Below are 24582 nucleotides of genomic sequence, written 5' to 3'. Positions count from 1 at the left end.
CCTCAAAGCAGCTGTTATTAAAACTTTCTACATTCTATCATCCAACAGGGTTATTTCATAATCATTAATAATTAATCATAGGCTTCTGATTCATTCTTGTACACTCTAAAAATAGATACCAGGAATAGGCTTAGAACCTTAGCAACAGAATATTGAGTATGCTATCAGCCTAACCTAGGTACCTACTCACATTTTGCAAACAGATCTGTCTCAGAATTGCTAAACTGGAAGGTATTTCGTGGCAAAATCAGACATGTTTTTCCTATTTGCAGTTATTTCAAACTCATCTCACTAAAAGCCTCAACATTTCTTCCGCTCTCTATTTGCCTGGCAGTAGAGAACAATGAGCTTGTGCTACCATCTTGAGACCCTGAACATGGAGCCCATCACATATGAAGCCTACTAAATCAGTACCAACCTGGCCAGTCACCTGATGGTGTTTCTGATGTCTACCACATGACAGGTATTTGAACAAGCTCTGATGAATGAGAAAATTAAATGAGAAAAAGTCATGAATACTGGTAGCATCTAATCTTTAATTAATTTTAATTTAACTTGTTCAATAAGCAGTGTAAAGCATTATTCTATATATTTCACAACTATGAGTTCATTTAACCTTCATAACAACCCCATGGGGAAACTAATACAAAAGTTAAGTATGTCTCCAAGAGTCACACTTCTAATAAATGGGAGATCCAGAATTGAAACTCAGGCAGCTTGAGTCCTGAATCCAAGAAACCTAGGCCTTCAACAGTCCAACAAACCAGTAAACTACAGGTCTGGTTAATAAATTTCTAGATAGCTCTTGGCTTAACTTCAGGACAAATATGGGGATGGATTTGGTGTGTGTTTCGTGTGAGTATATATGTGTTCCTTAACTTAGTTCCAACATGCTCAACCAACCAAGTTGGCAAAGAGTTAAACAAAGGTGGATATCATAGTCTGCTACAAAGCTGCAGAGGCAACAACTGAAAAGACTCAAAACTTTACAACAAGTAGTTCTGAGCTCACCTAAGAGTAGAAAATAGCATTTCCTCTTTTTTTCCTTATGAAAAAGTAGTCCCTTGCTCTTTCTCAGATAGATGGATAGATAGATACATACATAGATACATAGATGATAGACAAATCGATAAACAGATAGATAGATAACAGACAGAAAATCCTCACTTCCTCATGCCACCCAAATTTCTCTTCTGTTCTTTTATCTCCCCCATATAAGATAACTTCAAGCCTGAGCTCATGAATGTCTCTTTGGATACCTGCAAGTGCCCAATACAGTAGCCATGAACCACACAGGTGGCTACATGAAGTAATTAAAATAGGCAAGTTAAAAATTGAGTTGCTCAGGCCATTCACCGCATGTGGCTGGTAGCCATCATTGGACAGCACAGATACGGAGTATGCTCACCACCATAAAAACTTCTGCTCTCGAGAAAGATGGGAGCTACTGTCAGTCCCATCCCCTGAAAGTGGTACTGATTTATCTTTTCTGATTTACTTTATTTTTGTGTCCTCACAGAGCCACACAATTAAGTTTAAGAAACCATCTACTATAAGCGTTGAAATTATTTGGCAACATTTACTTTATCAGATACTTGGTTCAGTCTGCCAACATTCTCTGATCAAAATCATTGGCGAGGTTTCATGGATTTTTTTCTTTTTTTTCTTTTTTAAAGATTTTATTTATTTATTTTACAGGGAAAGACACAACGAGAGAGGGAACACAAGCAGGGGAGTGGGAGAAGGAGAAGCAGGCTCCCCACTGAGCAGGGAGCCCGATGTGGGGCTCGATCCCAGGACCCCGGGATCATGACCTGAGCCGAAGGGAGACGCTTAACGACTGAGCCACCCAGGATTTTTTTTTCTTATATGACATCTTTCCAAGTAGCTAAAAGTAGAGAGCTTAATATATGTAATTTTTTAACCAAAGAAAATACAATGCATAGCTTATTGTTTTCTTTACCTAAAAGTTTCATCTAGCCTCATTCATTATTAGGAAAAAAAATCACCTCTCCCATGTTGTCTATCCTGACTTGTGCTCACCTCACTCTGTCTCTCAGAATTTTATCAAAATGCACGAAACAATTTCTGTATTTAACTTCCATAATATATCACTGGTAGACTGGCAACAATTAAGCCACTGAGTTAGCAACTAATAAAATTTAGGCATGATTATTTTACCATAAATATTAGAGTAGTTCCTCCATAATTTCTTTTGCTAAAGTGAATTATAGTATCTATTAATACATTCCTCCATCCCTTATTATATGCCTGATAATGTATTAGGTGTGCCCTCAAAGTTCTTACAACACAATTCAACTCAAATTACTGAAATAAAAAAGTGGTGTCTGTTGCCCTTTGAGTTCCCATAGGATGATGGTGATTGCCTAAATTCAAATCTCTGCTCACTTTCCCCAAAACCACACAGATCCCAAAAGGGAGCAAATAAAACTAGCCATAACCCATACCTACCACATGACTGGGAGACAGAGATTGTGACAAATATCAATTTACATGGAAGTAGGGTCTAAGCATCCAAAGCTGGAGAACCACTCCAGGGCCTAGGCCAGATGAAAAACAAGGAGAAGATAGTGGGGTACAACAGCAACAGAACCCACAACGATATAACATCACTCCCAGGAGGAGAAAGTTCCACATGGACTGGAGAAATGCCGGGAATAAAGATAAGACCTGCTAGATCAGAGCACTGGCCCCTGGAGAACTGAAAGGAAGGGGCAGAAAAGTGCACAGGAGCAGAAGCAACAGTCCCGAAAAAGGTATAGCCTCTGGGGGAAAGGGAGGGCTCTTGGTGGGCGCATCCCTTGGAGGCTAGGTGGTAAAGGGAGCAGCAGGTGTTGAGATTAAGGAGAACTAATAAACCAAAGAAGATACACCAACTTGCTTCTCCACCAAGAGGAAATTGTACTTCTCTGCCCAACAGAATAAGCTATTCTCAAACCAGAAATCTCAGTGAGCCTCTCCAATATCTCACCTTTGCATGGGGAATCAGGGGATAGAAAACAACTTTAAACATGTAACAATCCAGAGAATACAGTCCTCATGAGCCCTCCCTGAGGAATCGACTAGAAGAAGAGCTTAAGCCAGCTGGATACGAATTGAAAAACTTCAACAAAAGGAACTTTGGTGAGCACTGAAGATATTTAATATAAATATTTAATTATAGACTTAAGACTATAATAAAGGTGGGGCAAAGAGATGAAAGAATATGTACCTGTTAAATATTCTGACAGAATTTAAAAATATAGCTAAGTAAATGGGAGGAAAAACAGGAAAAGGAAGGAAAAAAATGAAACACATTTTCTGAATACTTATCATCTTAAGATATCATCTTAAGCTGGCAAATCAAATAGTAGAAGCCTAAATAAGGAATAAAGGGACTAAGGTAATAAAGGTAATCATTAGAAAAACCACAAATTTTCCTAAACCAAATTAAATACTCTGTCCACTCCAGACCCCTTAAAAAAAAAAAAAAGGCAAGGAAACAGACCACATGGTGAATCATAGTAACTATTACAATATGTACAGTAAATATAAAAAAAATAAGAGTTCATTACTGATGTGACCAAACATATTAGTCATATCAATGTATGTCAATGAGGTTAATTTACTTATTAAACAGATTTTCAGATTGATTCACAAAGTAAAACCCAACTCTATGCTATATACTATCAACATCCTTAAGGGGTTTAAGGAAGGTTAAAAATAAAGAGATGGACAAAGTTTTATCAGACAAATATAAATAATAAAAATGCAGGGTTCCCTGGAATCATTGCAACCCTGCCGGCATGTCTCAGGCTGAGTTTGACAAAACTGCTGAGGATGCTAAGCACCTCAAGACCGAGCCAGCAGATGATGAGATGCTGTTCACCTACAGCCACTATGAACAAGGAACTGTGGGTGGCACAAACACAGAGCAGCCTAGGCTGCTGGATTTCAAAGGCAAGGCCAAGTGGGATGCCTGGAATCAGCTGAAAGGGACTTCCAGGGAAGATGCCATGAAAGCTTCCAACAACAAAGTAGAAGATCTAAAGAAAAAGTATGGGGGCACCTGGGTGGCTCAGGTCATGATCTCTGAGTCCTGGGATTGAGCCCCTCATTGAGCTCCCTGCTCAGCTGGGAGTCTGCTTCTCCCTCTTCCCCTCCCCTGTTTGTGCTCTCTTTCTCTCATTCTCAAATGAATAAATAAAATCAGAAAGAAAGAAAGAAAGGAAGGAAGGAAGGAAGGAAGGAAGGAAGGAAGGAAGGAAGGAAAGAAAGAAAGAAAGAAAGAAAGAAAGAAAGAAAGAAAGAAAGAAAGAAAGAAAGAAAGAAAGAAAGAAGAAAAAGTATGGAATATAAGAGACCGGATTTGGTTGCTAGCAGTGCATTTCATCTAAACTGCTATAATGCCTTGTTTTCTAATACTGTGGATGACATGAAATAATGAAAATAACCTGTTAACCTAGATCCTGAAGACTGTACAGGATATGGCCCTAACAGAGTAGCAACTGAAATGGTTACTGACCTTCACTGAGTAATTTTTATCTGTAGATCAAAAGTGCATTTGTTACTTTAAATAAATACATACATACATACATACATATATAAATGCAGGGTTGACATCTTGATATTGGACAAAGTATAAATCATCACAAAAAGTATTAAACGAAACAAGGAAAGACATGTTAAAATAATAAAGATAATAATTCATAACAAAGATAATATTCTTAAATAGCCATGACTACAACTACCACATTTATAAAACAGAAACTCCAGGAAATGCCAGAAGAAACAGTCAAAAACAAAACAATATTATAAGTCTTTAATGTATCATTCCCAGACTAAGAAAATCAAGCGGACAAAAAACAAGAAAGGGTAGAAGACACTTCTCACATCATCAATAAAGTTGATCTTATGAATCTATATTGAATTTTACCACCAATAATAATTTACATACCTTCTTCTCAAAGGCATATGGAACATTCACATAAGTTGAGCATATATTATATCACATAGAAATCCTCATTTTCATAATACAGAAATAATTCAAATAGCATCCTCTGATCAGAGCACAGTATTAATAGAAATTAACAGAAAATATCTAAAGTGTCTTTTCCAGCTGAAAATGTAAAACTTTCTATTGAACAACTCTTTGGCAAAAGGAGAAGGCTAAATTAAATTTCAGAATTTCTTTTAAAAATAATGATAATAAAAGCAGAATGTATGGGATATAATAAAAGCTGTGATTCAAGAAATTCATAGCCTTAAGCACTTAACATCAATAAAAATGAAAGGATAAAAATAAATGAATTAAAATCCCAACCTGAAATCCTAGGAAAAAACAAACACACAAACATCGTAAAGCATAAGAAAGGAAATGGTAAAAATAAAGCAGAAAGTAATTATTAGAAAAATATTAGAATTAATAAGTTAAAATGCTGGTTCTTTGGGGTAGAAATCACTTGGTAATTTATTGAGGGATAAAAAAGGGTAAAGGGAAAGCATAAATATACACAATAAGAAATAATCACTGAAAGAGAAGGAATTAAAATACTGAAGAGACTATTTTATACAACTCTATGCAAATAATGCAGAGATGAAATAGTAATTTCCCAGTAAGTTTAATTGATCAAAACTGATACCATTAAATAGAGGTGGCTTAAGTAGACTAATTTCCATAGGAAAAAAAAAATAGAAAAATTATCCAAATCCTACCCCCTTAAAAAGGCAACAGGCCCAGATGGCTTCACAAGAGAATTCCACCAAACCTTCAAACACCAGATGATTCTAATTATGCTTAAATTATTCCAGAACACAGAAAAAGAAAGCATACTTCCCAACTTTTTTTTTTATAAAGCAAGTAGAACATTGCTAATTAAACCTAATGAAGATGATACCAGAAAAGCACAGTTAAATCCCTCACAGCCATGAACATGAGATTGTACTTTCCCAGCCCCAAGGCTTGCAGAAGGAAAAGTATGGAGAGCTCTGAGGTCAGCTGCCCACAAGCACTATCTTGTACCTACAGGTATCTACACTGCCCTTGCTTGTCCTGCTGGGGAGACCTGAGCCAGCTTTCAGTTGCTGCTAGCACAGGGCCTAGCATTGCAAATCCCAAAGTAAATGAAGGGAAAAGTTTTTATTTTAGCCTCCTACAACCAGGCTGAGTTGCCTTCTGCCCGAGGCCAGAGCTACCATCCCACGTGTGTTCCAAACAGCTCCCTTTTCCCCATCCCTCGACTCAGGGCTTGCTCATTTTCTCCATATTTTTCTCTCCTTTGTTTTTCTGGGGAGGAGGAGGGATTTGGGAAGTGGGGGGGGAAGAGCCAGTAGTCCTACTAGGTTCACCTTTTGGGTGGAACTAGAACTTCAGCAGAAAGAGGACATTTGACTAGTTTGACTAAAACTCAGAGTTCCTGAAAGGGAGTGGTGGAAGATAAAGTTAGAAAGTTTTTTTCAAAATTAGGAAGGCAGTGAATGACTTGATTTGGGCTTTAAACTAGATTTGGGAGATCCCTGAAGGTTTTCCAGCAAAGGAAGACTTTTATTAAAATCATGTTATAGAAAGATCAATCTAATGATAATCATTTAGGGGGATGTTGCAGTATTCTGAGTCCCTTCCTAGTCAAAGCACAGGCTTCAAGCCAACAGCACTGGCATCACGGGGAACTTGCTACAGTGCAAACTCTCAGACTTAGTGAGTCAGAATCTGTGTTTTAATAAAATCTTCAGGAAATTTATGTCTATGTATGAGAAGCAGTGTCCTAGATATCATAAACCACCACCTGAAAAAAGAAGGGGTAGATGCAGGGGAAATTGTACTTCAAAAAAATGGTTAAGATCAGAGAAGACAATCAGGTTTCAAGATTGGGGCACAGTTGACTATGTGATTCCTGGCCCCAAGAGCAAATTCATAACGACTTTGACTGTAGTTAATGGCTTACAGCTGCATCTCTGCTTATTTTCAAAATAACTGAAATTGTTAAATCATAGTAATATTTCAATTTGGAAAAATCAATAGAAATCCTGCTATTATTCCTTTAACTCTTAAAGATTTTACACGGCTGTGTTTTTAATGAAGCTATCCATCTGATTTTCCATTTTCTCTCTTACATTCTGGTAGATTTAGAGTCTTCCCCCAAAGTTCCCTTTGTCACTAACCTGGGCATTTTTCCAAGCCCAAAGATAGTAGTGAAAATTATAGGCTCTTCCTACATACTTTTCTTTTTTAAGCAACTAGAACTGGGTTCCATATTAGCAAGACTCAATCTTTCCCTATTTGTAGAGTTTTTTTTAAAACATCTCCTTTTTTTAAGCACCTCCACAGTCTTGATCAAAACACAAAACCTTCAAAAGAAGCTAAGTTCAATAGTGTACAACTAAGGGTGTTGGTTTATATAGTTTCTATAATTTCTTCCTGAATATGCATGCAGTTTTATAAATATCATAATAGAATTATAGAAATGTGAAATCATCTTATACAGTCAAGAACTGAAAAAGCTACTCATTAATACAGAATGCTATCAATTTGGTTAATATGATATAAATAATATAGAAGTAACAATATAGAAATAGAAATAATAATCATGATGAAAGCTGAGTCCCTCTGTGTAACACAAATGTACTCTTGGAATGCTGTGCCTCCATGCTAAAGTTAAAATTAGGAAAATTGCTTGACCTCAGCAACATCCTGGTTCACGCTCAACAACAGAAGACTTTCCTACAGACATGTTTAATAATTAAATATAAGATCATAAACTGAATAGTAATAGAAAAAAACAGTTTTTAGAAGTATCTCAGTATTTTTAACGCCCTTCAGAAGAGAGAAAAATTTCTTGCAACCTAATAATTTTTATGTTTTAATAATTACATATTCTCTTCCTTTGGAAACTTAACCTTGCTCTTAAAGTGTCTATCCTTTTTCTTTAATTCAGTGTAGAAAGCTTTAATATGAAAGGTGATTCCCCCCTTAAAAACAAAACTAAAATTAAAAGTTTCTTATGTATTCTTCCAGAATTTTTTTCTATGCATATACTGGTGTCTACATAAAATGTCTATTTTTTTCCTCTGGAATTCACTATCACTTCTACACTCCTCTTAAGCCTCTACCCCTCTTTTTTTTCTCATTTTGTGTTCATGATCCACAACAAATACATTTTCATATATCTCTCTGATTAAAAACTTAATTTCCAATATTTCCAGTTTCAAAAACTCAAAAAAATAGGTGCATGGAGAGTGTTCAAAAACTCTGCTGGTCTCTGTAGTTCTTCTACATAATTAATTTTATCACTTGTCTAAACAAAGTAGGATACATGAGGATACATGATCTTTTCTCCCTGAGAAACTGATGGGCACAAACTCCTTCTTTATCCCTTATTCATGAATTTTTCTCAAAAGCGTACATGTGCACATTCCATTGGGATATACTGCTTCAGAGCAATTATGAAGACTCTACACAGAATAGCTCACTTTCCCTTATGCTGATTGCTCAGACTTTACATTGCTTTTGGACTATATTAATGTATTTACTTCACAAAATTCTTTGCTGTACAATATTAAAGAGACACTATCAATTCAAACATTTGTTATTAGAACTGCAATACTCTTACAGAATGATTGTGACTATACGGGAGATGGTTTTGAAATTACAGTTAAACAGCTGTTACCAGAATAGACTTTGCTCCTAAATTATGCAAAATAATTAACTTCGTCATATAAAAATCTCAGTGGATTCCAGAAGTTTTAATTGGTCAAGGCAAAGAAAAAAAATAAACGAAGCAATATATTCTGGATGGGAGTCCTGGGACTTGTCTGTAGGGTAATTAATTTTCAATTAAACAGAAAGCAAAAGGAACGCTATTGAAATCCAACTGGGTGAATAGGGGAAAGGATTCAAAGTGTACATTTATGCTGAAATATGCTATGATCTTAGAGAATGAGCCAATTATGAGCAGGTCATTTTTTACGGTCAGTGATGTAGGTATTTCATAAATAAATAACTTTTTAAAAAAAAGATTTTATTTATTTATTTATTTGACAGGGAGAGAAAGATAGTGAGAGGGAGAGCACAAGCGTGGGGAGTGGCAGGCAGAGGGAGAGGGAGAAGCAGGTTCCCCGCTGAGCAGGGAGCCCGATGTGGGACTCAATCCCAGCACCCTGGGATCATGACTTGAGCCAAAGGCAGACGCTTAACCAATAACTTTTTATCAATCTGAGTGGAATGGATCTAAATAGGAGCCACTCTCACTCTCTCTCTTATCCCAAATGAAGTATTAATCTCTACAACTCTGTGCCTATCATGAAATGTGCGTGGATGTACCCTCATATTCAAGCAACCTAAAACTTTTCCTTTTAAGTTTAATTTCCTTGGTTAATTTTAAAGATTTTGTTTCTGTAAAGAAAACTATGGTGGTAATTGTCTTTATTTCATTAGTTCTTATTCATGTTTCCTACAAAATTACCTTGTGAAAATGGTCTGAGGCTTAGCACTTTCTGAGGAATAATAAACATGCCCTTTTCAATTATGCCCTACTTGTTTTTTTAGGGCAGAATGAAATTTGAAAAAAAAAATAATATTAGCAAATGTAATATCCCTTCACACACTTTTTAGCACATCAACACAATTATATTAAAATAAATTGCATTTTAAGATCTTAAAATCAGATAATCTGTTTATTATTTAACCCATTCCATGCAACAGAAAAAGACAGTTCCTCCAAATTATTTTATGAAGATATGATAATCTAAATTTTAAAATTCTGATAAAGTAGTTTTCAAATGTGTAGATCAATGTCTCTTATAAATATGGATGCAAAATTATAAATGAAGCAATAGCAAGTCAACTCAGCAGTATGTTAAAAGACTAATATGATAAAGTAGAATTTCTATTAGAAATAAAAGTATTGTTCATAACTGGAATATATAACAGTACATACACCAATATAAGCAAAAAAGCTTATGACCTTCAGATTAGCAACAATTAAAAAAATAAAATGTAACACCCCTCCCCCCCAGCGCTGGCAAGGATGCAAGGAAATAGAATCTATTTACATCAAAGCTGAGAGTTTAAATTACCACAAACATTTTAGGAAGAAATAATAAATTATCTATTAAAATTAAAACTTCACATACTTTTGAACCAGAAATCCTATTTTTAATGTAGTTGACCCCAAGAAAAGCATCATTGTAGTGGTATTTCTATAATGATGTTTATTGTAGTAGTATTTATAGTGATATAAATAAAAACTGAACAATCAACCCTCTAACACCAGCCCAATCAGAAGAGATACCAGCCACCCAGCCATAAACATTTGTTTGAAACTGAGAAATATCAGCCCTTCCTAAAGCTTAAATATGCTAGCACATTATATCTTTTAAAGAATTCAAATATTTAGTGGGCACCTGGGTGTCTCAGTTGGTTAAGCGTCTGCCTTTGGCTCAGGTCATGATCCTGGGGTCCTGGGGTCAAGCCCCGCGTCAGGCTCCCTGCTCAGCGGGGAGTCTGCTTCTCCCTCCCCCACACCGTGTTTTCTCTCACTATCTCTCTCTCTCAAATAAATAAATAAAACCAAAAAAAGAATTCAAATATTTTACCTGAAAATCTTGCACCCCACTAAATCCAATATCCTACTAATGAATCACTTTTTTTTTAATGAATCACTTTTGACAAATGATTTGGTTTCCACTAAGAGCCTAGCTGCTAATGGATATGGCATCATAATATTTATTTGACAAAAATAATACTAATAGTAGAATTTAACTGACTTACAAAACAAACTGTTTTTACATATAGAACAAGAAATATATACATCTACTCCACAGATATTTATTAAATGCCTCCTACTTCTCAGGTAGGTACTCCCCTACCTTCTGAGCATGTTGCAAAACAGATTTGATGCTGGCTTTCAAGGAGTTCATGATCATGAGCAAGACAGACATCAGTCAAGTAAACAAATAGATGAGTGTGTACACAATTAGAAATTGTGAGCAGGATGCTATGGAGTAGAATAATGAGGAGGGGTTTCATTCTATAGTTTAGGTAGTCAGGAATGGCCTCTCTGGGAAAATGACATTTCATCCATTAGGGTTGAGAAGTCAGCCTTATAAAAGTAGGGAACAAGTCCTCCAGGCAAGTCAAGTAGTCTGTTATTTATTTATGAGACTGGTTGTTTTTTTTTAAATGAATCACAATGTCTAATTTGTACTTCATTAGTGCTCAATATTCACATACTGAATCCAACCATGGATGCATGCTATTCCATCTCTCTTAGCAAAGGGCTATGTGTTGATTCTGCGTGGAGCACTGGGTGTTATGCACAAACAGTGAATCATGGAACACTACATCAAAAACTAATGATGTAATGTATGGTGATTAACATAACAATAAAAAATTTTAAAAAAGGGCTATGTGTTGAATTATGGTACAACAGGACACATAAGAAACACTAAAATATTTTGAAAGTGAGTACCACATATTTATTTGCCACTCACACACTGATTATAAAAGATCTAAGGCATGCATACAAAAATTGACATAATTACACATATATACAATTAACCCTTTATATAGCCATGTCTTTGTGGCTCCCATCTCTTCCTTCCCCATGTCCTTAATAGCCAACGGTTCAAAACCTCCCCCTCCGTGTCATCTCTAACTACATGGAATGATTCCCATCTGGGAGGAGTTGTGAGGGTTCATAGAGGCCTGAATCAGAATGAGTGAGGAGCCTCTGAAGTTTGAAAAGTATTCCCCAGTTCTAGGGAGCATATTCTTTTTCCCCCTCCCTATTTAAGAATAAATAAGGTGTTTTATGATCACTATCATGCAACTCAGTTCAATGAGGAGAGTATTCATTGTGTACGTCCCACATGCTTAGCACTGTACCTGGCTCTGTGGGGAATCCCAAAGCATGTTTATTCTCAGCTCACCACAAGCCATGTTCTATGGCTCTTTGGAACCTGGCCTTCTAGTTGCATAATTCCATGTCTTACCTTTCCTCTCAGACCTCCTGTTAACTGAGCAATTTTGACCATGCCTTCCTCTTAAATCTATCTTCTCCCTTCACCACAGTCCTGGACACTTTGCTTTTCTGGCTTATCTTCCTCTCCTCACCCTATAAATAGCTTTCCCCAAAGTTTCATGAGTGGTCTTTTAATGTGGGCCATCTCAAACCCACTTGGAATTTCTACCATCAAGCTCAGATGGGGCCCAACTCTGCATCTCTGGCCCAGATCTCTCTCCAAACTCCACATTCTGATCTCCTACACCCTCTTGACATGACCCGGATGTCTTACAGACAGCTCATGATAAACCCAGACTCTTTCACTTGGCCCCGGATCTGTTCTTCTTCGGTTTCCTATACTCATAATGACTCCTTAAACCATTCAAGAATCTGGAAGTGATCCTAGTTTCTTCCCTCTTTTTCACCTTCCGTAACCAACTTGATCACTAGATCCCAACAGTTTTGCCCTCTTAATATCCCTCCATTCTTCTCTTCTTCTCCTTGGTTAGGCTCTGAGATCTTGCACGGAGAAATTCAATAGTAATTATTTAACTCGTCTCGGCCTTCCCTTTCACTCTCTCCACAAACCATCCAATGTATCCACCATAATTCCATCAAAACAGCTGTATTAGAATATCAAAGTACAGTATCAAGTTAAATGTAGTGTTTAATGACAATTGTAAGAGGTTAAGAAATTCAAGAAAGAGAAAAATATATCAATTTTCCTTCCCATGGACTCCCTCTGAAAGCCTTGGGTTTCTAAGAAACCATGTCACCCGAAATATCTCACTTGCGAACTCTCCAGAAATTTTAGCCAAGAAATTCGCATCACTAGGATTGGCTATTTGTAAGGGCAAAGATGGAGAGAAGAGGACAGTGTATCTAGTAATTTACAGGAAATCATACAGGTATGTTTCAGGACTAGTTTCCCCACTAGTTCCCTAATTTGGGTCCTGATAAAATGAGACACAAAACAGGAAAATTGGAATAGTGATAAAGAATGGCAAGAACAGGCTCTAGGAATGGAAATCAGGGTTTTACATACCCAGATATAGGGTTTTTCCCAAAGATACCCTTCAGGTAATTTACCAGTAACTCTGTGCTTGTCCTACTGGTATCACCTCCCACTTCATTTGATTGAGAAAGTTTCCATGGAACATCTCTTCTGTGTCCTATCGTGAGCACTGGAGGGTGGTAAGAAAAATTAATGTAAAACACAGCCCCTGTCCTTAGGGGCGTACATTCTAACTGCAGAGATAACACATGCAAACAGCCATGAAAATATACTAAATGAGAAGCTACAAAAATAAATGGCAACAGGGGCACCTGGGTGGCTCAGTCGTTAAGCATCTGCCTTCGGCTCAGTTCATGGGATCCAGCCCCGCATCGGGCTCCCTGCTCAGTGAGGAGCCTGCTTCTCCCTCTCCCACTCCCCCTGCTGTGTTCCCTCCCTCGCTGTGTCTCTGTCTCTCAAATAAATAAATAAAACCTTTAAAAATAAAAAAATAAAATAAATGGTAACAGAAAGTAGGCAAGTGCAGTAACATGGAGAGAGAAGAGGCTGGGGTAGGCAGGGTCCACAGGCAAGTCTTGGTGAAAGGGAATGGGGCCTATTGTTGCCAAAAGGTTTTGTAATAGGTACACATTTGTATGTGCAGCACGTTAGAAGTGCCCCCACCCCCAGAAGGTGATAATATAGGCCTGAAAAAAGTGCATAAAAAATGTACTTAAAAGCAAATCTGGGGCACCTGGGTGACTCAGTTGGTTAAGTGCCCAACTCTTGATTTCAGCTTAGGTCATGATCTCAGGGTCATGAGATCAAGCCCCACGTTGAGCACAGAGCCTGCTTAAGATTCTCTCCCTTCCTCTGCCCCTCGCCTGCTTGCTTGCTCTCTCTCTCAAAAAAAAAAAAAAAAAAAAAGCAAATCTTCACGTGGGGCTCTGTAAGGGATACATTTCAATTTTACACATCCTGAAAACTCAACCATGAAGACAAACAGCTTGGTCAAATTCTCTCTCTAAGGATTGGTGAGTCACATGGAATCATTTCTTCAGCTCTGTGAAGATCAGTCAGGGAATGGTGGGTTTCACTGCAAATATCTGAAGATTTTCCACACCCACGAAGCCCTCGAGCTACAGCTCAGCATTTTGTACAGCAGGCCCTTCAATCTTAAAAAAAGTAAAACACTGCCCTCTAGTGTCCAATGTCCAAAACTGAAAATTTAGCATGCTCCTTCCTGTTAACTCAACGGCCGCCGTGGCCTAGGCCGAGAGCAGTAGCCAGTTTTCAGGTTTTAAATGGGTTTGCAATTAAAAGGACTAGAGCAGCTTGATATGATACAAGTAAATCCTTCAGGAAATGAAATTCAGACTCAGACCAGATTACAGTGTTCCAAAATGGAACCTCATACTCTAATTACCACCATGACTCTGCATATATGCAAATTTTTCCTCTAAGGCATTCAAAATTTGACTTGAAATCCAGAAATCTTGATTTCTGGTGCAATCCTCACCATCTAAAGAAAGCATGTTCATTAAGACTAACTGTTCAGTAGGAAATTTATTAGAATCCACCTCTTCTTGCTCACAGCCTCATGTGTTTTCTCCTGCTCCGAATTCCAAGAAGACTCACTTCTACATTTGTTCAGGTCTTGTTTCCTGATGGTAAGCAATATTTTTAGTCCCTTTGTGGCCCCTGAGATGGGCATGGCATTTAAAGTGTGCTTAATAAATGTCTGAATGCATGAATGAATGAATAAATGGGAAGTGAATAATGAATAGACAGATGGATATGTGATAGGTGGTACAATAGTCACCCTTATTTAAAGCAGAGAAAAAAAAATACTATTCATTGTGCAAATACAAATACACCCACAAAGCTCACTGCAGGGGCTCAGAGGCCAGAGCACGCAACTAGTAAAAAAATATCAGGAAGGCAAGAATGGCTCCAAATCAAGCCTGGGAGCACTCCTGGACTCTGTGGCACCAGAAATGGACACTTGGGCTCTGCTGCTCCTGGTGCAGGCCCTGTAAGGCTTACACAGATGCTTGAGCACAAAAGCAGGAGAGAAGAAAACTTGAGAAAGTTGGAGCAGTTTCCTCACCCCGCTACTCTCAGGAAATGTTCTTCGGTGGACGGAGAACTAAACACACAATTCAAGGCCCCCTTGGAGCTGGGTAGAAGTGTCATAAACAATGGCTCCTGTCGGCACCACAGAATCAATCAATCCTTGAGTCTGGTTCAGTCACTATTTCTGGTTTAGGGGCTCTGTGAATGCTGGCTGGGAATGGTCAGTGATGTTGGTGGTTGAGATGTAAAAACGCAATAATATTAGATGCCTGCCTGGTTCAGACTCTTGAAATGCTCCCCTGCTTGCCCTTAAGGAGCAAGCCGAGGAAGTGTGAACCTATGCAGTAGGTATTTATAGTTGCCTAGAGACCTCTCCAGACAAGCTCCCACCTGTCCCCTCCAAGGTGAGCTGCTCAAAGCTCTCTGCTCTTCATTCCTATCCCTCCAAGCAGTGTACCTCCACTCTTGTTTTCTGAAGAGCTCTTTTACAGGTACCTTGACTCAGTCATAACAGGATAGACTTTGGACAAATGTTTGTATCTACTTCTGCCTTCCAGGACCATGAGTGTGAATAAGAAACTTACCGCGGTGCTCTGTTTGGGTACCCTAACAATTAGATGACAGGCCTGCCTTTTGGCCAGGATTCCATTTCCCTAGAGAATAGGAGGAAATGGAAGAGGTAGGAAATAAAAGGCAAAAATAAAGAAACTAAGGGAAAGTGGACTACACTCACAACACCTACAAAACAAGCAGCAGACAGACATGAGTGCGGTTCTAACTGCCAAACTCTCCTCTAAAGGATGTTCGAGACCGGCGCCATTTTCTTACCATGTACTAATTCCCTGAGCTTTTTTTACCACAATACTCAGACCTCTCCCTTAAAGAACTCCAGTGATCTCCTCAGTGAATACCAGGACCTTTTCTCAGTGCTTATTCTCTTTGGCCTTTTTCAACTTCTGACTTCTGATATTTTTGACTACCTATTCCTAAAACAGTCTCCTTCTGATTTTCTTCCCAAGATTATCATTATTTAGTGGGAATACAAGCCACTGCCTTTTTTTTTTTTAAGAATCCAAACATTTTGGAATGTTTTAAATGTGTACTGTTACTAAATTAAAGTTTTAGGGCGACTGGGTGGCTCAGTTGGTTAAGCGACTGCCTTTGGCTCAGGTCATGATCCTGGAGTCCTGGGATCGAGTCCTGCATTGGGCTCCCTGCTTGGCGGGGAGTCTGCTTCTCCCTCTGACCTTCCCCTCTCTCGTGCTATCTCTCATTCTCTCTCTCTCAAATAAATAAATAAAATCTTAAAAAAATAAAGTTTTAATACCTACTCACAAAATATGGTGATTTCACTTAGAGAGCATGTCAAAAAATCTAAACTTGAAGCTACGTGTGACTGTGGGGGTCTACAGTGGTAGAACAGTAACAGGCTTTTCCTGCCTCTCCACCTGGCTTCTACATCTCTTTCATCAACCCCCCTTCCTCTTCTTCCTGCAAGATTCAGTCTTCAGTCCCAATACCTCTCCACTTACTTTCCTTTGGCCTCCTGATCCTGTCTCCTAAGGCCAATTGTCATTTTATATTAATAACTACCCACCTGATTTCCCAAACCAATTCCAAGTCTGCTACCAATACCTCCAGTGTCCTGCAAAACATCTAAATCTTTCCATCTGCAAACTGAACACATCACCCTCTCTATGGGTAGCAGACTAGCTTTCCTCTTTCTCCTGTCTTAAATCTCATTTCAGCAGAAGCTGAGGGTTCCATATAGGCTAGCTGCAGAGAAGGTGCCCATCCTATTTGAACTTTCAGAACTGGGTATGATGGTCTGAAACTGAGGTTAATCTGAAGGAGTTTGGCAGATAAAGCTAGTTATAATGTGATGGATAATAAGCTGTTAATGCCATTCTAGCACAAGAAAGACCTCAAAGTAAAGGACAGACTCTGAGCTTTACACAGAAACTGGGGTATATGGGGCACCTGGGTTGGCTCAGTTGGTTAAGCATCTGCCTTCGGCTCAGGTCATGATCCCAGGGTCCTGGGATCAAGTCTCATCTCGGGCTCTGTGCTCGGCAGGGAGCCTGCTTCTCCCTTTCCCTCTGCCTGTCTCTCTGCCTACTTGTGCTCTCTATCTCTCTGTCAAATAAATAAATAAAATCTTTAAAAAAAAAGAAACTGCGGTATATGTTATGGGTAGAAAGGAAGTCTTTAAGGTTGTTCAGCTTAGACATTTCCTTCATGCCATAGATCTAAGTCTTATTCATTGGTTACATGCATATCATGGTAATAAGCTGAAAAATATAATTTTTAAGTTACATTTCACTTTTGTTTATTCTTCCATAAATTATTCACCTTGTGGATTTTTGTAGGTAATTTTTAATCCCAGTATTATAATGGTCTCTCAGGGATCTCTTTATGTTCTAAGATCATCCATAGCACCATATACAATCTGTCCCTCTATACATGGAATCAACCAGTATGGAACCATGGCATTGATCCAACCAGTGGATAGCTTTTCCTAAGCAAGTTACTACAGCCACCTGAGTGTTTTCATGAAAGACATGCCACGCATATCACAAGGAAGGAAATTATGATAATTTGGCAACTTCCCTGTGAAAAGCCATCCTTAGTTTAGACATTATGATTACTTGCATTCTGAGGTTTGTATTTAATAGAAAAATGTGTTCCTTAAAGTCCTAATGAGTACCCCAAAGGAAGTAAGATGATCATGATTAGACATCACCATTGGACCACAATTTATGTCCCAAGAAAAGTAATGAGAGAGGTCAGAACTTCCCCATTTTAGAAGAGTCACCCGGTCTTACTGTTAGAAACCCAGCTGTAGGAAGTGGACGCTCCTTGTAATCTGCCCCAAAAGTGGACTGTACTAAAGCACCAATGAGATAAGAATCCAGACTATTCAGATAATTGGTGACTCCTATTGTCACACAGGAGGCAGGAGCAGTGCATGAAATGTCTGAGAAGGACACGACGTTGCATTTTGGAGATAAGGGTCAACTGAAACCTTTGTAAAGTCTCTATCCTTCCGTGGACTGGAATTTCTTTATTCCATTGTAATAAAACAGATCTGAACCAGAGAAAAAAGTCATCCCAAATTTGGGCATTTCCTAAGGCACCTGGACTGATGTTCCCTAGCCAGGGAGGGCTACATCATCATCATCAATTGCTGTATAATTAAAAGCACAACAAACTTTAAGTATGAGCAAGATATGATTATAAAGGGGGATTTCCTTTTATATATGACAAATTAGTATGTTCTATTTCAACACTAAAGATAATTTATTTTTAAACTGTCCATGTTTTCATGCTCTGCATAAGTCTTCCTATAGTACAAAATTCTAAAAAATAAAGCATTGATTCTATTTACAAAGCAAATATACTACTATATTAAACATATATTTAATATGCAGGAATATGAACTGAATGAAAATCAAATTTCACTTTTATTTTTTAAAAGATTTTATTTATTTATTTGAGAGAAGAGAGGGAGACATCATGAGCCGGGGGGAAGGGTAGAGGAAGAAGCCAACTCCCCACTGAACAGGGAGCCCGGATCTGGATCCAGGATCATGACCTGAGCCAAAGGCAGACACTTAACTGACTGAGCCACCCGGGCACCCCTCAGATTTCACTTTTAGACAACAGATATTTTTCCAAGAGACTTATCAGGATTACAGAGAGGGCTAAGTGCCTGGATTCTTCTAGAAAATGGTGTTCTATTCTCACAAAATTTCTATCAAGGAATTTTTGTTTTGTCTTTATTCTAACCTTAGCAAATTTGTAACTCAATTTCCTTCACAAATTGGAAAGAAGCTGTGGTGGATTTGCCTTTTAAGAAGAAAACTGGTAAAAAGAAAATAGCATTATATAATGCATAATTTAACATTTGCCAGAAAAATTCCGTAAATTCATTCTCATCTGCATTATATATTATCAGCTCGAATATGTTTTTCTTTACTCTATTTTTTTTTCTATTCTTAATATAAGTTATTCCTACAAATATGCCCAAATCTCCACCAGCCAACCTAAAATGGTTTCTTGACACTATCTTGAATTGCCATTTTATCCTCATTGATCTCATCACATGCAAACTTTGCAAGGATACTGACACTTCAGGGGTGCCTGGGTGGCTCAGTCGATTAAGCATCTGCCTTCAGCTCAGGTCATGATCCCAGGGTCTTGGGATGGAGTTCCATATTGGGATGCCTGCTCAGCGGGGAGACTGCTTCTCTCTCTCCTCCCTGCTCATGCCCTCTCTTGCTATCTCTCTGTCTCTGTCTCTGTCTCTCAAACAAATAAATAAGATCTTAAAAAAAAAAAAGATACTGACACTTCACATTTCCTTCCTCAATTTCTACAGTTCCCTTATTCCCTGGTCTCCACTCTTACAATTCATTTGAAATTTGTGCAGAGTCCGACAACCTTATCTCTACTTTCATCTCAGTCAATTTTAATCAATATTTGACCCTATTAATGTCTTCCTTTTCCTTGACATTTTTTTTTTGGCAGTTTTATTCTGGCCAATCTCCTGCATCTTTCTGATAACAACCCAAATGTCCATCAATGGATGAATGGATAAATAAAATACGGCATATACCTACAGTGGAAATCACTCAGCCTTAAAATGTAAGGAAATTCTGGCACATACTACAACATGGATGAACCTTGAGGACATTATACTAAGTGAAATAAGCCAGTCACAAAAAGACAAGTATTGTATGATTCCACTTATATGAGATACCAAGGGTAGTTAAACTCATAAAGCCAGAAAATAGTGATGGTCCCTAGAGGCTGGAGGGAAAGAGAACTGGGAAGTTATTTTTTAAGATGGACAGTGGTGATGGCTGTACAATATGAATGTACTTAATACCACTGAACTGTACACTTAAAAATAGTTAAGACGCTAAATTTTATGTTATGTTTACCACAATAAACAAATTGGAGGAAAATTATTCTGGTGCCATATTACTCATCCTAGGACAAGTATGTATCTTTCCTTCCCAATGCAATGTTTTCTCATAATACCACAAAGTACTCATCTTCTCAAACACCCATTCACGCTGCATAATCCTGGTTATTTCAAATATAATCATTCCAGTGGTGGATGATAGTTTCAGTTAATTCCACCTGGTACAGTTGAAGAGGTGGTTTACCACACCTTCAGATAACAAAAGAAAAGCAGCAGAATCCTAAAAACCTAGCTGGTGATCACTTGCCCACCTGGTGTTTATATTTACTCACCTCACTGACTAGCCATCTGTTTTTTGTCTAATGAACCTCAGCCTTTTTAATCCACCTAGCAGTAAATATGTTCACAGCCGGCTCTCATCAAAAGGTGCTCCAGCTTTAACAAGGCAGTCTGCATTTGTACAGAGTGGTAGGAGTCCAGACCTATGCTTGTAAGCCACTCTACTATATGTGAGACACAAAAAACACTTTTAAAAATATAATTTATATTCTCAACAATATATTAATATTAGTTACAATTACATTACAAAGATTTGAGAATCACTAAACCTTTTTAAAGAAACATCTGAATCATTAAGATTAACTTCCTAAGGGGAAAAAATGTGTATATCAAATTTAGAAAGCAAACAGCAACAATGAACAGTAAATTGACTCCTTTAAAAGAAAAAGGGTGTGGGTGGGTAATTTGCAAAGTCAACTTGAGAAATTCTTTGAGAACTAAAAGGATAGAGAATGCGGTTGAAGATAATAAAGAAGTTAAGAACCTCGCTAGACTGTGGTATATCCATACTTGGGAATACTATTTAGCAATTAAAGGGAATGAGCTGTTAATACCTGCAACAATTCAGATGGATCTCAAGGACATTACGATGAGTGAAATAAGCCCATCTCCAAAAGTCACATACTATTTGATTCCACTTATATAACAATCTCAAATTACAAAATTATATCAGTTGAGAACCTGTTAGTGGTTTCCAGGGGCTAGGGATGGTAAGGGGTCAGGGGCATGACTATGAAGAGAGGGAGATCTCTGTGTAGATAGAATAGTTCTGTATCTTGATGGTGGTGGTGATCACACAAACCTATGCATGTGCCAGAATGGCATAGAACTATGCATACTCCCTGTGCCAAATTCCTGGTTTGATACTGTAATACAGTTAAGTAACGAATAACATCAGGGGCATATGGATGCAGGACACAGGACATTGCTCTGTACGATTTTTTTTTTTTAAGATTTTATCTATTTGACAGAGAGAGAGAGCACAAGCAGGGGGAGCGGCAGGCAGAGTGAGAGGGAGAAGCAGGCTCTCCGCTGAGCAGGGACCCTGATGCAGGGCTTGATCCCAGGACCCTGGGACCATGACCTGAGCCAAAGGCAGATGCTTAACCGACTGAGCCACTCAGCCGTCCCATATCTGTACTATTTTTGCAATACACTGTGAATCTATAATGATTTCAAATAAAAAGTATTTAAAAAAAGATATGTTCACTAAATGGAAAAGATCCAATATGCACATAAAGCAGAAAGAAGGGGAGGAAAGTAATAGTCAGGAAGGAATAGAAAAAAATATGCTAAGCCAAAGAAATATTTGTTTCTATTTTGAAGGGCCAATCAGGCAAAACCAATGTAGTATATAGCCCAGCTACAAATATCTTTGAAATTTATGGTTTTCAAGGATAATAAAAAGTCGTATAGGCAGAAACTACAAATAATATGCAAAAGGAAAAATAGTTGGAGTTAAAATTACACTTTCTTTTTATAATACTAAACTTTGGTAGTGTCAAGAGTGATTTCTATGCAAATAGTTCTGAAAATGTGAAATTACTTCAAAAGCTTGTTAAAAATGCGTATTCCTGGACCTTATCTCCACAGATTCTGAGGCAGATGGCCCAAGAATCACACTATTTGAGTAAGACTGGTCTACTGAATTTTGCAGAGAAAAGACTTAGGGTGAAAAAATCTTAACCTAGCCAAGCTTTTATTAAAGTGAGAAGGAATCAGAAAGTGTAAATCTCCATTGACCCTTTTTTGGGGAAAAAGGTACTTATATCTGAAAAAATACTACAACTGATGAAAAGAATACATAAAAATTATAAAACCTCAAGAAGAGATATGGTATTAAAAAATCGGTGATGTGTAATGCACCCATTACAATTAGCATTAAATTTTAATCAGTAGTTTTTAACACAGCTATGTTATACAATTAATCTATCAGAAATATTTCTTGGGGGGCACCTGGGTGGCTCAGTCACTGGGCGTCTGCCTTCGGCTCAGGTCATGATCCTACCCTGGGATCGAGCCCCGCATCAGGCTCCCTGCTCCTCGGGAGGCCTGCTTCTTCTCCCTCTCCCTCTGCCCCTGCTTGTGTTCCTGCTCTTGCCATGTCTCTCTCTGTCAAATAAATAAATAAAATCTTTAAAAAAAAAAGAAAGAAATATTTCTTGGGAAAAAAATACACAATATAAGAAAAGGAAGTCCTAATATCAAAGAATTTAAATAAACCTCAATTCAATTAATTAATACATGTTGGGAGGGAGGAGAAAAGGGAAAAGTAGGTATTGCGAGTCTCATCTAATACAGGAGAATCAAGAGTAATCATATTTTTGTCATTAGTTTAAAATTATACATATATATAGGAGACTAATGCAACAGTGTGTATCAATTATACTTCAATAAAAATTACATATTTTGGGGACGCCTGGGTGGCTCAGTCATTAAGCGTCTGCCTTCAGCTCAGGTCATGATCCCAGGGTCCTGGAATCGAGCCCCGCATCGGGCTCCCTGGTCCGCGGGAAGCCTGCTTCTCCCTCTCCCACTCCCCCTGCTTGTGTTCCCTCTCTCGCTGTGTCTCTTTCTGTCAAATAAATAAAATATTTTAAAAAAATAAAAAATAAATTACATATTTTGTATATTAACCTGTGTATGTATTAAGTTATACATGTATATATGTATAGAATATGTATACAATATATGTATTTATAACTATGCATATATTAAAGTTAAATACTATAGAACACAAATGAGACAAATGTACCATACATTCTACAAATACTTGTAGGAAAAGAATAACTAAAAGGAAAAAAGAAAATCCTCAATGATATATATAATGCATAGGGAGAAGAAAATAAGTATAAACCAGAAATTATAAAATAAAATGGCAAAAGATCGTACATCACTTTTTATGGTAAATGTAAATGACTTAAAAGGAAAATACCATCAGGTTGGATCATAAGGGAAATCAAAGTCACTGCTTCCTCAGAGAAGCATACACATAAACAAATCAACAAAAAAATGTTGGAAATAAAGAGGTTCAGAAAGTATCTCCAGTCAAAATGGATACTAAAAAGTCAGAGAAGCAGGAAGGTAGGAATTAGAATCAAAGAATCATGTATGTGGCAAAAAAATATGAAACGGAATAAAATGATTATTACACATCTATGAAAGTCACAATGCAAAATGCAAATACAACAATTATGAAAAACACATATAGCAGAGAAATATATAAAATATATTAGGAAAGAAAGGAAAAATTCACTTAAAATTTAACATAAACCTTGGGGTGCCTGGGTGGCTCAGTTAAGCATAAGGCTCTTGATTTCAGCTCAGGTAATGATCTCAGGTCCTGGAATCAAGTGCTGTGTAGAGAGCTCTGTGCTCAGTGGGGAGTCTGCTTGAGGATTCTCTCCCTCTCCCTCTCCCTCTGTCCCTCACCCTGCTCGCGTACTCTTTACAATAAATAAATAAATCTTAAAAAAAAATTTTTTAACATAACTCTTCAACAGGTACATGAAGGAGAGGAAACAATTTCAAAAGAATTATAAAAATTGTAAGAATTATAAAATATCATTCACAGGCATGCTTAAACTTTGCATTATATAGAGAATACACACTTTTCTACAACATCCACAGAACAAATATTAAAATTGACTCTATCAGTTTTGATAAAGTAGTATTTTTACTCAACCACCCCAAAGGGTATATTCTTTCCATATCTAGTATGCAATCCAGGATGTTAAGAAGTAATCAATATTCTCTAATTCTTAAAAATTCTTTTTTTTTAAAGATTTTATTTATTTATTTGAGAGATAGAGAGCACGAGAGGGAAGAGGGTCAGAGGGAGAAGCAGACCCCCCTGCTGAGCAGGGAGCCCAATGTGGGACTCGATCCCGGGACTCCGGGATCATGACCTGAGCCGAAGGCAGTCGCTTAACCAACTGAGCCACCCAGGCGCCTAATTCTTAAAAATTCTTAGCCCTATGGATATAGGGCGTTATACCTGATTTAGTCACTATCTCATAACAGTGTTAGAGACTTACAAATAAAACCTTCAGCCTCTCTACACACTTTACCTCACTATACTAGGCTGAGTAAAGGCCTCCAGACACGTTCCAATCCTAATTCCTGAACCTATAAATCACCCCATATGGTCAAACGGACTGTGCAATTAGGATAAAGGATCTTGACACGAGGAGATAATCCTGTTTTGTCCAGGTAGGCCAGAAATGCAATCCCAAGTGTTC

At 37.7% G+C, this 24582-nt stretch overlaps 1 protein-coding gene across 1 annotated transcript in view; it reads left to right on the top strand.

Moving 5' to 3' along the window:
• The first annotated feature begins 3806 nt into the window (after window positions 1–3806).
• Window positions 3807–24582, top strand: part of LOC113920361 (acyl-CoA-binding protein-like) — a 36892-nt gene continuing 16116 nt past the window's right edge. The window contains exon 1 of the mRNA XM_035726849.1: window positions 3807–4065. Within this exon, the coding sequence (XP_035582742.1) occupies window positions 3807–4065 (259 nt within the window). The remainder of the gene's footprint in view (window positions 4066–24582) is intronic.

This window comes from Zalophus californianus, chromosome 3 (genome assembly GCF_009762305.2).
Source record: "Zalophus californianus isolate mZalCal1 chromosome 3, mZalCal1.pri.v2, whole genome shotgun sequence".
Classification (NCBI taxonomy): domain Eukaryota; kingdom Metazoa; phylum Chordata; class Mammalia; order Carnivora; family Otariidae; genus Zalophus; species Zalophus californianus.
This window is presented reverse-complemented; position numbering and strand designations above follow the sequence as displayed.